Here is a 14,337-nt window from a genome sequence, read left to right on the forward strand (position 1 = left end):
CGGTTTGAGTCCCAGCTGCTCCACTTCCAATCCAGCTATGGCCTGGGAAAGCAGTGGAGGATGGCCCAAGTCCTTGGGCTCCTGCACCCATGTGGGAGACCAGGAAGAGGCTCCTGGCTCCTGGCTTCGGATCAGCTCAGCTCTGGCCATTGCGGTCATTTGAGGAGTGAACCAGCAGGTGGAGAACCCCTCTCTCTCTCTCTCTGGCTCTGCCTCTCTCGCTGGCTCTGACTTTCAAATAAATCTTTAAAAAAAAAAGACTTCATTATTTATTGAAAGGCAGAGAAACAAAAAAAAGAAGAAGAGAAATCCTCCATCCATTGGGTCACTCCCCAAATGGCCCCCAATAGCCAGGTCTGGGCCAGGCCAAAGCCAGAAGCCAGGAACTCCATCCAGGTCTCCCATGTGGGTGGCAGGGCCCCAAAGACTTGAGCCATCCTCCACTGCTCTTCCCAGGCACATCAGCAGGGAGCTGGATTGGAAGCTGAGCAGTCAGGACTCGGTGCTCCCATGGGAGGCTGGCAGGTGGTGGGTCAACCTGCTGTGCCCCACCCTGGTCCCCAGGCGTTCATCTTCACAGGTTTCCCAAGGGGAGGGAAGGCCATGGAAGCTCCCTCTACCCCAGGATGATGGGCATCAGCAGCTGGGGTCAGGGTAGCTGTGCACAGAGGCAGCGCGGGGGGAAGGCAGGCATTGACACTGCACAGGTGCAGGGGAGCCAAAAGCTGCAAACAGACGATGCTTCCACAGGTCACGGGCACAGGAGCCAGGATGGCAGCAGAGCGCCCGAGTCTGGTCCCGGCTCCACTTACGACTCCAGCTTCCCACCAACGTGCACCGTGGGAGGGCTCGTTTTAGCAGCAGGTGTTGTGACACAGAGGGTTCAACTGCTGCCTGTGGCACCAGCATTCCATACCAAAGCACCGGTTCGAGTCCCGGCTGCTCTGCTTCCAATCCGGCTCCCTGCTGATGGGCCTGGGAAAGCAGCAGAAGATGGACTAAGTGCTCGCACCTGCATGGGAGACCTGGAAGAAGCTCCTGGCTCCTGGCTTTGGATCGGCCCAGCTCTGGCCATTGCGGCCATCTGGGGAGTGAACCAGCGGATAGAAGACCTCTCTCTCTCTTTCCCTCTCTCTGTAACTCTGCCTTTCAAGTCAATCAATCTTAACTCACTTGAAAACACATCAACCCCAGGAAACCTAATGGAGCTGGGATGCCGTGAGTCGGGGCGGGGGGGCAGGAGAGAAAGTCGCAGGCCTCCCATGGCCCTTCCTGTTCCACAGCCGGTGGGCAGTGGAGGCAAAGACAAGGCTCGCTTCAGTGTTGAAGCCCAGGGCCCAGGGCGGTCTGGAGGGCCAGGCGGCTGGCGAGGGTCTCAGGGTGGCCTTCACAAGCAGGGGGCTGTGATCAGGCAGGGAGGGGACATGTGCTGACTGGGTAATGGAGGCTGGGGCGGGGGGTGGAGGGGAGACCAACGGGGCGGCAACCCAGGTGAGGAACCATGTGGCTGAGCGAGGGCCGGGGGCAGGTCCTCCGGGGTCAGGACAGGAGCCCGGGCTTGGCGGCTCTGGGCACAGGGTAGCAGGCAGGGGCAGGCCGGCTTCAGCCGCAGACAGAAGAGGGAGGCAAAGAAGGAGTGGGCGGAGAGGCTACAGGGAAACTGGGGAGGCTGAGGACGGGGCGGGGGGGGGTGGGAGGTGGAAGGCGGGGGAGGGGCACCCGTCCAGCGCCTCCACGCCCCTGTGGCCACAGGTGAGAGCTGGGCTCTGGGGGAGGCGGTGAATGTGGCAGGGAGAGGCAGGGCGGCACGCACAGGCACCCACGTGACCATGAGAACACCAGAGACGCCGACCCGTGTTCCTCCCGTGTGCACCAACATACAAAGCGAGCCGGGCCCACGTCAGCACACACACTGGGAACCAGAGGCCCCGATGCTCACGCACGCACACACAGGCACAAGCAGGCACACACATGTGCAGCCATGCGTGTGAACTCACACACACACACACACCCCGGCCCCTGCTCATTGCCAAGTGCCAAGTGCCGCTCTACAGGGGACCACGACCAACCCCTCCTGCTGCCCCAGGGAGGGAACTCTGGGCATCCCCACCAGCGGCAGCCTTGGTCTTGGAACCCCCAGCACCAGGGCCCAGACCGTGGCCATTGCCCAACACGTACCCCCCCCACACCGGGGCCGGGGGGCGGGGAGGAGCCAAGGCGGAGGCCACCAGCAGCAGACACTGGATTGCCACCAACGCAGACAGCGGGGATTGCAAGGGGATCTTGCAAAATCGTCCCGATCCCTCAGGGGTCAGCTCGAGTGTGACCGTCCCTTGGGGGAAACTTCCTGGGTTCCTGTGGGCACACTGCTCCTTCTTGTGGAATTCTGCCGCGGCCACGCCCGGGCTGTGTGACCGTGGACGAGTCGCTGGGACCACAGGTGCACGTGCTGAACACAGCTATGAGGGTGTGGGGGGGCAAATGAGGCAGGAGCTTCCGGGTGCCTGCCCTGCGGGCCAGCTGCAAACAGGGCTCCCCGTTTTCCCTACCCCCTCTCCTCTCTCTCCTGCTCGGGTCCCAACAACTGGGGAGCAACTTGGCAAGCAGGGGCCAGCAGGTGGCTCCGCCTTACGGACACAGACCCCACAGCCCGAGTGTCGCCTGGATATAAGCGGTCACTTCCTCTGTATCGCCGTGGAGATCACAGGGGGTGTGAACGGGCTGCTGCCTCTCCCCGCACCCCCACGCCCACATCCTCCCACACATGCTGGACATGGGGCGGGGTGGGGGGAGGTCCAAGGCCCCAGGGGCCCAGGCGTCACGACTGGTGGGGCAGATGGGGGCTTCCCAGGGCTGGGGGGGGGGGTTGCCACATGGGCTGCAACCTGGAAGCCGCACCCCCTCCCCGTGCCGAGCCCGACCTGCTGTCTTACTTCCTGGGGCTCCGCATCGCCTGGCAGAGTGCAAGGCCTAACTGACCGGACCCTGAGCATCGGTTGGGTCCGGGGCCAAGGTCGCACCATAGCTGAGCGCCCAGACCCCTTTTCAGGTTTTAAACCGCTACCCCCTCCCCGGCACTCACAGAGAAGACCCTCCCATGCATGTGTGAGTTGCTGGAGGCCCAGAGACCCCCTCCCCCCACCGCCCAAAGACCCTAATCCCCTGGGACCCGCCTTGAGACACCTGCGGGAGCCCGGGGGTGCAGCGACACCCGAGGCAGAGGCTGTCAGCCCCACAGAGGTCAGATCCTCAAGCCAGACACAGGGCCAGGAGCCTCTGGTGGCTAGCTGCGGGGGACACTGCCCTGGGGCTGTGGATCCCGAAACCCCCACCCCAGTCACGCCCAGGACACCCCCCTGAGCCACAGGCAGCGAGGGAAAGGAAGCAGGCACTCTCCCCAGCCCAACCCCTTCCCAGGCTTCCTGAAGGAGCTGCCTCCTAGGTTTCCAGGCCCAGGGGACACTGAGGCTGGAGGGACGAGCTGGCTTGGGTGCTCCCTGCTCACTCACCCGGCCTCAGCTCTGCTCACGGTCGGCTCCCCCAGTCTGCAGCCTGAGGCCCCAGCCCCCCGGGGGGCCGCAGGGGCGAAGGCAGGTGGGCGGACTGCCAGAGGCCCGGCCCCCTGTTCTAGCTTTTTCCAGGAGGCCACCACGACCTCTGGGTACACAGAAGTCACACCCTTTTCCCTCCCTGCCCGAGGCTGAGGGCACCTGATAACCTCCAGTGCGCATCAGACCTCGGTGGGGAGGTGGCCCCTGCGGCAGGAAAACCCAGGCCCAGAGAGACCCAGGGCAGGAAGAACTGACGAAGGGCTGGGCCGACTTTCGGAACACAGGCGAGGCCCCCGAGAAAGCAGGCGGCGGGGCGGGGAGAGGTGCCTCACGTGCCTGCCTTGAGGGTCTCCTGGCCACACCCACGCGGCAGGGAGGGGACGCCCAGGCAGTTTCTGCCCAGGGGTCCACAGCTTCCTGGGCTATTCTGGAAGCAGCAAGGAACCAAGGAAGAGCCCCCCACCCCCATCTCAGAGGCAGACAGCGCCCCCTGGTGGGAGTTACGTGACCCTAGCTCAGCCCAGCCAGGTCAGACCCAACCAAGAACAGAAGCCCAGCCCACGCACTGTCAAGTCCTTTATTAACTGTCGATTAAAAAAAAAAAAAAAAAGCGATAAATGTAAAAAAGACTTTCTTGGAAGCCCTGGAAGGAGTCAGGCACTGCTAGAAGCCGCCTGGCCGGGGAAGGCATCCCGGCCGGAGGCAGGAACGGACATCAGAGCCCCGCCCAGGGGGGCAGCCGGCCCTGGGAGGGCAGCGAGGGGCTTGGCTCAGGCCTCAGGCGGGGACTGTGCAAAGGCCAGGGCAGCACAGGCAGGGCTGGGTTGAGGGGCGGATCCCCCGAGCACCGTGTTCCCACTGCCACCTGCCCACCCCACTCGTGGGCACGCACCCGTGTCCACGTGCGGGCTGGTGTGCATGGGCACAGCTTATACATACGGACAGCAGGGTGAGGGGCCCCCTAGCAGGAAGGGGGGGCGCTCATCCCAGAGCTTGAAGAAATAGCTTAGAGAAGTCTTTGGAACCCCCCCAACTCCCGGGGGTGGGGGGAGCATGAGGGAGGGGCAGGAAGCCAGCTCTGGTCCCCTCCCCCCCCCCCGCGGGGCCTCATGGGGCCAGGCCCTCCTGCCGCCGCTGCAGCACCTCGATGACGTTGCTAATTCCATCCTCTGGCACCTGCAGGCAGGTGGGCGGGAGGGAGGGGGTCAGCGCTGGTCCGAGCTGCCCCGCCCCCCCACCCCCGCACCCTCAGCCTCGGGCACTCACCAGGGCGTGGTCGAAATTGAAGGTGCTGATGTAGTAGGCAGAGATGTCGGCGGCCGCCAGGGGCCCAGCGATCTGGGCCACGATGCCACACTCATCTAAGGGTTGCAAGAGGGCCCTGAGTGGCTCACCCTGGCCGCCCCACCCCCACCCCAGCCTGGGCAGCGGCCCTCACCGAAGCCCAGCGGCTGCCCGCCGATGCGCACCATCCTCCACAGCTCCCCGGAGGAGCTGGTCAGCAGCAGGTCGCTGGGGAACCTGGGAAAGGCAGGGCGGCTGAGCCGTGGCCACACGGAGTCCCCAGGGCAGGTCCCACCTCCTCCCTCCGGTGAGGCCTGCGGCCCCAGCTGGGGTGGGGGCGGGGGGGGGGGTCACGTACTTTTTCTGTGTCTCGGCGTCCATGACGATGGAGATGTAGCCCTCAATGAGGGAGAAGGCGAAGAACGGGATGGAGCTGGACTCCAGGGAACCCGAGGCGGGCTCCTTGGGCGTGCTGGGGAGGGACAGCCGGGTGAGGGGCTCTGAGGGGCCCCCAGCCCGCCCCTTCTGCTCCCCAGCAGCCTACAGCCCCCCTGGGAAGGGACTGGCAGGGGTGGTGCTGGGCCAGGACCTCTCATCGCTGCTCCACTGCCCAAGGGCCCTGACTTCCTGTAGCTGTGGGTGGGGCCCTGCAGGACCCTGGGAGAGAGGGCCTGGCCAGGGTTCGGCTCGGGAGTCGCTCTGCAATGCCAGTGGAGACGGCACTTCCCCGAGCATCGGTGGAGGGCCCACGGGCTCCCCAGGGGGCTGGGAACCCCCCACCCAGGACACAGGGCAGGGTGGACCCCAGAACCAATGGAGGAAGATGTTGGGGGTGGAAAACAGGGGCTCACAGGGCTCACCTGTGGGAGTAGAAGAGGACATCGATGAGGGTGATGGCGATGGCCGGCAGCGTCTCGGGGTCCACGGTGAGGACACAGAAGCGGTTCTGGGGGCTCTGGATGGGGTGCACCGTGGGGCTGGGCCCTGCTGGAGACAGGGCAGCCAGTGACGAGTGTCTGGAGCAAGCGCGCCCCCTGGTGGTCAATCAGGGAGGCACCGGGCCCGGTCGGCTCCCACCTCCTCAGGGTGTCAGGTGCAGGTGCACAGACCCACCTGCAGGGCCCCCGTGGGACAAGGCAGGCCCCGCTCCGGTATGGGTGTCCGGGGGCAGCCCTCACCATGCTGGGCGCGGGGGAAGCCGTTGCTGGAATCGTCCCTGACAACAGGCACAGCTTCCCCGCCCACCTCACGGTAAATGGCGAACTCCTGGGCCAGCGTGTGGATCACCACGGACAGGTCCTGCTCCCGCACCTGGGCCACAGGCAGACGGGCACATCAGGCGGGTGCCGGCCCGGGCGCCCTTGCCCCGTCCCGCCACGCCCCCGCGGGAGACTCACCAGGATGAAGTCCGTCTGGTAGGTGGACAGCATCAACACGGACACGTGATGCTCGGCCAGTGGCGCGATGACGGAGCGGGCGATCTTGGTGACCCCGGCGGCCTGCACCGCCGCCCCGCTGGAAGACGACACGTTCAGCACCAGCCACGTGGCCTCAGCCACTTGCAAAAACTCGGAAGGGGGCAGCTCTGTGGGCGGGGGCACGTGCCTGGTCAGGGCTGCCTGCTGGGGCCTGAAATTTCCCAGCAAGTCCAGAGCTCCAGGCTCAGATCTGGACCCAAACTCAGATTCGCCATTTACTTGCTGTGGGGCACTGGGGCTAGCGACTTGAGAGTTTCCTCATCCGTGAAATGGGTTCCACGGGACTCCTCTCTACTGGCTAAGAGGCATTACGCCAAGTGGCACCACCAGGGGGCGCCAGCAGATCAGGTTGGCCCCTTCTTGGCAAGACCCAGGGTTCCCTGCAGCACAAACAGGTAAACTAAGGCCTTTCGGGGAGACCCGGGCAGGGGCCAAGCCCCACTTGGCTGGCCTGAGATCCCAGGCCAGGACTGCAGGAGCCAGAGTCAGCTCCAGGGCCAGGCAGGGGCCAGGCTTGGCTTTCGGCCCTGAGCTGGGGGGTAGGGGGGCCCTGCGCTGGGATGCCCACACACTCTAGCATTCCTTCCCCCACCCTCAGATTCCCAGAGTCCCCTGAGCAGCCGGGTCCGAAGGTGGGCGATAAAACTCGGAAGGAAATAGAACGCCCACGGGGGTTCTAACAGCGCCGGGAACCCTAACCCTGCTGCAGGCCCAAGACCGCCCGGTGCCCCTCCCTCACACACAGTCCTCGGAGGAGGAATCCCCCTAGGTCAGAACCCTGTCTACACCCCTTTCACACAGCGCACGGAGCTCAGAGAGGGGCAGCCAGTTGTTCAAGTAGGACCCGAACCCAGGTCCATCAGCCTTAAAAAAGGCCGCAGCTCCTGGGACATCAGAGCCCCCACGTCTGGCGAGAACCCTGCAGCGCCCAGCCCCCACCTTTAAAGCCCTCGTCGTCCACCATGAGCGTGTAGTCCTCGGGCGTCTCGGTCAGGCTGAAGAACTTGCACCTGGTGGGGGGCGGGCGGGAAGCGTTCTCAGCCAGGAGTGCAGGGGGCCGGCCTTGGCCCTATCCTGGGGCCAGGAGTACCCTCCTCCCCCAAGCTGAAGTTTCCTCCCCAAGGCACTGGGGAGGGGGCCGCCTCCCCGAGAGTCCCCCCCCCCGCTCCTCCATCCCGCAGGACAGGAGCGGCCCGAGGCGGACCCGTGTCCCCCTGGGGTGGCTCCGCGGGCCAGGGTCCAGCACTGTCCACCCTCGCTGGGGCTGTCTGCGCCCAGACGGGCCCTGGGACAGGGGCCCCCGCCAGGCCGGATAGGCGGCGGTCCCGGGGAGGGCAGGCCCGGGCCGGATGGCGGCCGGAGAGGGAGCGCCTTCCCCAGCCACGGCCCCCCGGTCTCGGGCCGCCCTCGTCCTCCGCGGCCGGACCCCCGAGCCAGGGCACGCACCGGCTGCGGTGGGACAGGAAGAGCAGCTTGACGAGCGGGTGCGTGTAGAGCCAGAGCCCGGGGCGGGCGAGGCTCAGCACCCGCACCCGGTGCTCCAGGATGCGCAACTCCATCGGGGATCGCGTGGACCCGACCCCGCCGTCCACCCGACCCAGGCCTAGCGGGAGGCGGGGCGGCAGGGGTGGCGCCCTGCGCTTAAAGGAGCCGCGGCGCGCCAGCGACCACGCCGCCAACTACGCCCCGGGCCCGCCCCGCCGGGCGTCCGGCCCGGAGTCCGGCTCCTTGACTGCCGCGCCCTGAGGGCCGCGCGGCCTATCCGGGCTGGCCACGCCTCCCCGCCGCGGCTCCGCCCCGCCGCCTCCGACTCGGCGAGCCCCGCCCCCACGGCCGCGCCGCGTAGGCTCCGGCTGGGATCGCCTCCTGGCTCCACCCCGGTCCCGCCCCCTGGCCCCGCCCCGCCGCCTCGGACTCCGCGAGCCCCGCCCCGACGGTCTCGCCGCGTTGGGTCCGGCCGGGATCGCCGCCTGGCTCCACCCCGGCCCCGCCCCCGCCCCGCCCCCAGGCCCCGCCCCGCCGCCTCCGCGAGCCCCGCCCCGACGGCCCCGCCGCGTTGGCTCCGGCCGGGATCGCCGCCTGGCTCCACCCCGGCCCCGCCCCCGGCCCCGCCCATTCCGCTGCGCGGGGGACGTGGGTGGGGCGGTTTCTGGCCTTGAGGCCCGCACGTGGTTTTTATGCCTGGGACGAAGCGGAGCTCCGCCAGCGGGGTCAGCACGCTGCCCTCGGGCCGCCGGGGCGTTGCGGGGCAGCGGGCCGGTGTGCCGTCGGTCCGGCCGTGCCCCGGTGCCGTCTGCTCACGGTTCAGCAGGCGCGGGGACCCCGGGGCAGTGGGCTGGGCGGCTGTGCCCGAAGCCCCTTGTCCCTCACAGCCGGGGTTCCTGGGATTGGTTTTGGTACATACCCCTCCCCACTTTATTTTTCAAGATTTTATTTATTTGTTTGGAAGGCAGAGTCACAGGGAGGGAGAGGGACGGAGATGTCCATCTGCTGGTTCACACCCCACATGGCCACGGTGGCAGCGGGGACTCGAACCCGTGTCCATACGGGCCCCCACTTCCCCACCTCGTCGTGGGCTGACCGGGTGAAACCCAGGTGGCCTCACATGTTGCTCTCAGCCGACTTCAGAGTAGGAGGCTCCCTACCAGGGGCAGAGAAGCCAGGGGCGTCCTGGCCGGCCGTGCCGAGCCACCCACGGTGGGGTAGAGGGCTTTAGGTGAGTGGGCTGGGAAGGCCCAGGGCCACACTCTAGGGGTGCATGGCCGTGTGCCAGAGCAACTTCAGGCCAGAGCCTTGAGCCTGCTCAGGCCTTCCCGAAGCCTGTGGCCCCTGGGACCCCCATCTAAGCTGCTTCAGGCCCAAGGCTCCCAGCTCCCCCCTCCCCCCCCCCCCGGCAGGTCTAAGAAGACCCCTCAGGCTGAGCAGGCATGAGCAAGCCCAGGGTGGGCTTCATAACAGGGCAGGGCACGCTCCGGGGGGGCCCTTATCTGGCCGGATCATCTGCAGGCCTCTGGTTTGCGGCTTTGAACCGAGTAGGTTGAGGCAGGCCTCAGGGTGAGCGGGCAGGCCTGAGCAAGCCGCCTGCCCGCTCAGCGCCTGCACCGTAGGCAGATAGAAGCCTGGATAAGCCTCCTGCCTGGCCTCCTGTGGACAACAGAGCAGCTGCCTGTCCCCTGGAGGACCAGGGAAGGAGGGGTGTTTCTCAGGGGCTGGGCCCAGCTCATCAATGGCAGGTGCAGTTAGAGTGGGAAACAGCAGGGGCTGGGGGGCGGGGGGCAGGAAGTGGCTGGCCTGCCCGGGCCTCAGTATCCCCAGCTTGGCCGGGACAAGATGTTCCAGGCCCTGGAGATGCCTGCAAGCTCCCGGGGAGGCTCTGCCCCTCCCTCCCCCGCCATGTCTAACCCTGCCTGGGCCCCTGCCAGGAACAGCGGCTATTGTTTGACTGGGAAAGCTGCTTCCTCAGCAGTGGGGTGGGGTGGGGGTGCTCCCTGGGACACGCCGTCCTGGCTCTTGCCAGTCATCAAGGGATGACCACCGGGCCTGGGATGGTGGCCGGGAGAAGGAGCTGAGTGAGGGGCTCGGGATGTAACGGGTTGGCGCCCCTCTCCAGGGGAGTTGCTTTCTTCCCCATCAGCTGTACGAAGAGGGCGGCCACAGAGCTACCTGATGAGCCACCTGACAGAGCCAGCCCAGCCGGGCACATGGGCACACGGCGAGGGCTAGTGACCAGCACCCAGACTTCTCCCGCCGCCTCCGAGGGCGGGAGGCCTGGGCTGAACAGGTGAGGATACTCACGGGGCCCCAGCCCTGGTGTCGGCCTGTGACCCAAAACGGGCATTCAGAAGCTGGTCAGGGCCTGAGGGGCGTCCCGGCCAGGCCTGGAGGAGGAAGCTCCTGCAGCCCCCCTCAGAGTCTGCTCCCCCTGGCAGATGGTCAGGGACCAAGGCCTGGGACGCACCTGCTGCTTTGCCCAGCACCAGGTTCTAGTCCCAGTGGAGAAGGGGCCGCAGGGATGGGGCGAGGCTGCCCCTGGACTTGGCATCTCTGGTGCTGGGCTGGAGGGCCCAGCTGGGGGGCTCTGGAGGGTGTGGAGAGGATGCTGAGAGCCAGAGTGGCACCCCTTTCCCAGCCCCCAGCTGCACACCAGCTCTCTACACAAGCTGTTTATTTCTGTACAAAACCATGTTTCTATTTTACACAAAGAGCACCCCACCCTCTCCCCTCACGGCAGCGCCCTAGCCCTGGGAGCAACCCCCCAGGAGGCGGGGCTGAGTGGGGCCCCACCCACTTGGCCCTAGCGTTGGCCTGCACTGGCTGGGCCAGCCTGAGCTCCAACTCTAGAGAAAATAAATAAGGAGGCTCAGGCAGAATCTGTGCTGGGCCTGCCAGACTCTATCCCAGTGCAGCGGCCAGGCGGCTGGTCCCTAGGAGGGTGGGCGGGCCCTGGAGTGTCCGCCATGAACCGTGTAGCAGTTGGAGACCCCGCCCCGGAGGCCGGAGCTGCCAGGGTTACAAGTAGGTATCTTCACTCTCCTGGGATGTCAGGCTCTCCTGGGAGCGGTGATGTGTTGAATCCTGGGGAGCCAAGTCCTGGGGGGCTGGCTCCTGGGGGGCCAGATCCTTTGGGGGTGCATCCTGTGGGGGACGTGCATCTCCCGCAGCGGCCTGATTTGGGGCTGGGGGCTTGTCCAGCTGCCCACTCGCCTTTGTCCGCTTCCGCTGCTCCTTCTGGGTCTCCTTGGGTGGCTTGGGCTTGGCTTTGGAGCCGGGGAGGGGGGCGTCCGGAGGCAGACGGATGGATGGCGAAGGCTGCAGGGCGGGCCGGGGACCGGGCTCTGCGTCCAGGATGGCCTTGGCGCCGTGCAGTCGGGGTGGGGAGCGGCACTGAAGCTCACCCCGGGTTTCTTGCCAGCGCCGCAGCTGAAGGAGGTGCTCCCGCTCAATCTGGCGCTCGGTCACGGGCAGCTCCACCACCTGTGGGGGCAGTGAAGGACAGGTGGGCACCAGGAAGAAGGACCTTCCCTTTCTGCCCCTCAGCCCGGGCTCCCACGCTCCCTCGGCATCTGCTAACCCTAAAGACTGACACCAGGCAGGATGGGGTCTGGTCCCAAGCTGTGAGCACAAGTCCCAGGGCTGAGTGCCAGGTGAGCGCAGAGTCCAGGAGGGGTAAGGCCCAGCCGGGGTAAAACCTGCTCTCGGCCACTGTGCCCCCCACCCCCAGCTTCCCAGAGCAGCCTGGCCACGCGGGCTCGAGCTCCAGCCCTGCTGCTTTCTAGCTGGCGGCGTCACGGGCCTGCGTTTCCTCCTGTGTGAAGTGGGGACAATGCCTTGGCCTGTGACTGCCGTTGGAGAAGCCAGGTGCAGAGATGGGCTAGTGTTCTGCTTTTGTGCCCCCAACACTGGCCTCAGCCCTGTTCCCAGTCTGGCCCTCACCGCAGCCCAGAGAGGCCGGCCACTCACGTGTCACCACATTACAGCCCCGAGAGACAGGAAGTAAAAAGGAAGAGAGCGGCGGCCTTGAATGTAGGACAGGGAGGGGGGCTAGGGGCTGCAGCTCCTCCTGACTCCCAAGGGGTCAGACAGGGATGGCCCTGCCAAGCCAGGCCTCCACCCACACTGTCCTGGGCTGCCAAGCAGTGGGCTTGGCACAGGGTGGGGGTGGGGCAGAGTTACAAAGTCCCCTTCCCAGTGGTGGGCCGCACCTCCTGGACCAGGAAGGCCTCCTGCATGATCTTGGGGCTGAGGCTCCGCAGTCGCTCGATCGTCTCGTACTGGCCCTGGCAGGCTTTGAGCTTCTCAGGGGAGCCCAGGGCGTGTTTCAGCAGCACCAGCCCGACCCGGAAGATGATCTTGACTCCTGCAAGGGGGGGAGGGGGCAGGTGGTAAATGCAAGGGGGCCTTCAGGGGGCTTCTCTGAAGCTGGAGGCCCCGGAGCCCAGCCTGGTACCTTCGCAGAAGAACATGTCCCAGACGCGAAGCACGGAGCTCCAGGGCAGGGTGCGGGCGAAGGCGCACATGAACCACTCGGTCATGTAGAGCAGCGGGTCGATCTTCTGGCGGCTCAGGTGCTTGTGGGCCACCGGCGACACCTTCTGCAGCAGTGAGAACAGGATTTCTCCGTCCAGCTGGATCGCTATCTGGCACGACACAGAAGCCACGGGGCCATGACTGTGGCCTGCGGGGGTGACCACCACCAGGCCCCGTGAGCAGAGGTGGGGGCAAGGGGGCGACAGGGCCGTGGCAGGCACAGGGTCGAGGGGCCCGCTGGTCAGGGCAGAGGAAAGCTTGGATAGGAGAGATGGCGCTCCAGGCAGGGGTCGTGGCCTGGGCCGTGCAGAGGCCTAGCGGGCAGTGGAGGCCTCCAGGCTGCAGCGGGCACCAGGCCAGACAAGCACTCACCAGCTTCTCACTGTAGTAGCCAGGCAGGTACTTCTCACAGATCTGTACCAGGCACCAGAAGGCTTGCTGCGGGGGAGAGAGACGTGAGCAAGGCCTTGCTGCCCACCTGCCCGCCCGCCTGCCCAAGGCTTGGTGGCACTCACTTCAGCCGGCATGTGCATGAGCAGGACAGCAGCAATGGGTGCCTGGGCCTGGCAGTAGCCCTCCTCCGGCCGATAGAGCGTGTAGGCCTTCAGCACACGGAACAGGTCCTGCTGGCTATGGTGAGGCCAGGCAGGGCGTGACTCTGATGCCCCAGGATCCGGCCTTCCCCTTGTCACCAAGGGGTCGGTATCCAGAGTGGGACACGGACCCTCAAGTGACCAGTGAGGGCACAGGCTCAAAGAGAGCGGGGCTGGGGCCAGGCCAGGGCAGGATGCCAGCCAGACACAGGCTAAGGAGGTACTGAGGCCTGTGAGTGGGGGGACCCTTACATGGCAGCCACGCCCCTCAGCCAGGTCAGCTTTGCCCCAGCTGTCTGTCTTGGTCCCCTTGCCTGCCTCATCTCTCTCTCCCTGCAAGCCTCCCACCCATCCAGCTCCCCCTGCCCTTTCTGATGAAGCCTGCTTCCAGGAGAGGGCCAGGCTGTGCCAGCTCTAGCACTCAGAAGTCAATGATGAAAGTAGCCGCAGGTCAAAGAAGCGGCTGAGGGCCTCCCTCAGACTCAAACCAAAGGAGGGAAATGCTAACAATGGAGTTCTGGGCACGCGGCTTCACAGCCCTGCCAGACTTCCTTGCCCCCGGAGGACAGGCCCAGGGTCACCTCCCAGCCCACAGGCCCGCGGCTCACCCGTGGCCCCCCCGGGACACAAACATCTCATGGAAAGGGAACTGCCGGTGCAGGTCACGTTCAATCACATCCAGCCACTTGGGGTCCCCAGGGGACATGTCCAGCTCCTAGAAGCAAGGGTAAGGGTACACATTAGGGGCCGAGGAAAGCAAAAGGTGGCATTCGTGCCACGTACCACCGTCTCAGGTACCAGAAGAGCCCACCTGATCCCAACACAGGACTGGGCCTGAGAACAGGAAAGGCTGGGCACGGGTGAGGAGGATGGGGCCCTGGAACCCAGGCAGCGTGGCTCTGGGAAGCCCCGTGTGGACAGAGCGCTCATCCTAGGTGCGGCTGGAAATAGCCTCTGGGCACTTCAGGTAGGACTTGGGCACACACAGGATGTCCCATCTGTAAGAAGGAAAGCTGCTTATCCAAGCATTAGCTGCCACTCTGAGCCAGGTGCTAGGCAGGGAGCACCTGTGGGCCCCACTCACTCCGAAAGACAGGTCCTATTGTTACACCCTATTCACAGATGAGGAAACGGGGAGGGGAGGGTCAAAGAAAAGTCACTTGCCCACGGCCTTGTAGCTAGAAAAAATGGTGGAGCTGGGACGGGAGCCAGGTCTGATCCAGCGTCGTCAATCCCAGCTCCTGTGCTGCCTGCCCCTGCGCTGGTGGCGTCACCGCCTCAGGAAGGGGTGTGTGTGTCCGTGTGTGACCGGCCCAGAGCACCATCGGGGAGGACACGACATCTGTCAAACCATTAACCTCAGCTGCTTCTCTGGGTCCTGGGGTTTCAACAAAGCTCCTTTTC

General features: G+C 65.8%; 2 protein-coding genes across 3 annotated transcripts in view; both read right to left on the reverse strand.

Annotated features, from left to right (window-relative positions):
- Nucleotides 1-4,124: 4,124 nt before the first annotated feature.
- On the reverse strand, nt 4,125-7,958 carry CASTOR1 (cytosolic arginine sensor for mTORC1 subunit 1). Of its 2 annotated transcripts, none has more exons than XM_062182117.1 (9): nt 7,760-7,958; nt 7,253-7,323; nt 6,233-6,420; nt 6,014-6,146; nt 5,696-5,822; nt 5,194-5,307; nt 4,990-5,072; nt 4,818-4,912; nt 4,125-4,727 (listed from the first exon to the last, which is right to left on the reverse strand). In XM_062182117.1, the coding sequence occupies exons 1-9, from the start codon at nt 7,870-7,872 to the stop codon at nt 4,659-4,661; spliced, it is 993 nt and encodes a 330-aa protein (XP_062038101.1). In that variant the 5' UTR covers nt 7,873-7,958; the 3' UTR covers nt 4,125-4,658. The 2 variants fall into 2 exon arrangements, with proteins under 2 accessions (XP_062038101.1, XP_062038102.1); XM_062182118.1 differs by having other exon boundaries at nt 5,696-5,819; nt 7,760-7,956.
- A 2,503-nt stretch (nt 7,959-10,461) lies between these two features.
- Nucleotides 10,462-14,337, reverse strand: part of TBC1D10A (TBC1 domain family member 10A) — a 30,982-nt gene continuing 27,106 nt past the window's right edge. The window contains exons 4-9 of the mRNA XM_062182799.1: nt 13,542-13,648; nt 12,856-12,970; nt 12,713-12,778; nt 12,261-12,450; nt 12,016-12,170; nt 10,462-11,287 (exon numbers count right to left, since the gene is read on the reverse strand). Of these exons, the coding sequence (XP_062038783.1) occupies nt 10,823-11,287; nt 12,016-12,170; nt 12,261-12,450; nt 12,713-12,778; nt 12,856-12,970; nt 13,542-13,648 (1,098 nt within the window). The 3' untranslated portion in view covers nt 10,462-10,822. The remainder of the gene's footprint in view (nt 11,288-12,015; nt 12,171-12,260; nt 12,451-12,712; nt 12,779-12,855; nt 12,971-13,541; nt 13,649-14,337) is intronic.

Source organism: Lepus europaeus, chromosome 23, assembly GCF_033115175.1.
Source record: "Lepus europaeus isolate LE1 chromosome 23, mLepTim1.pri, whole genome shotgun sequence".
Taxonomy (NCBI): Eukaryota; Metazoa; Chordata; class Mammalia; order Lagomorpha; family Leporidae; genus Lepus; species Lepus europaeus.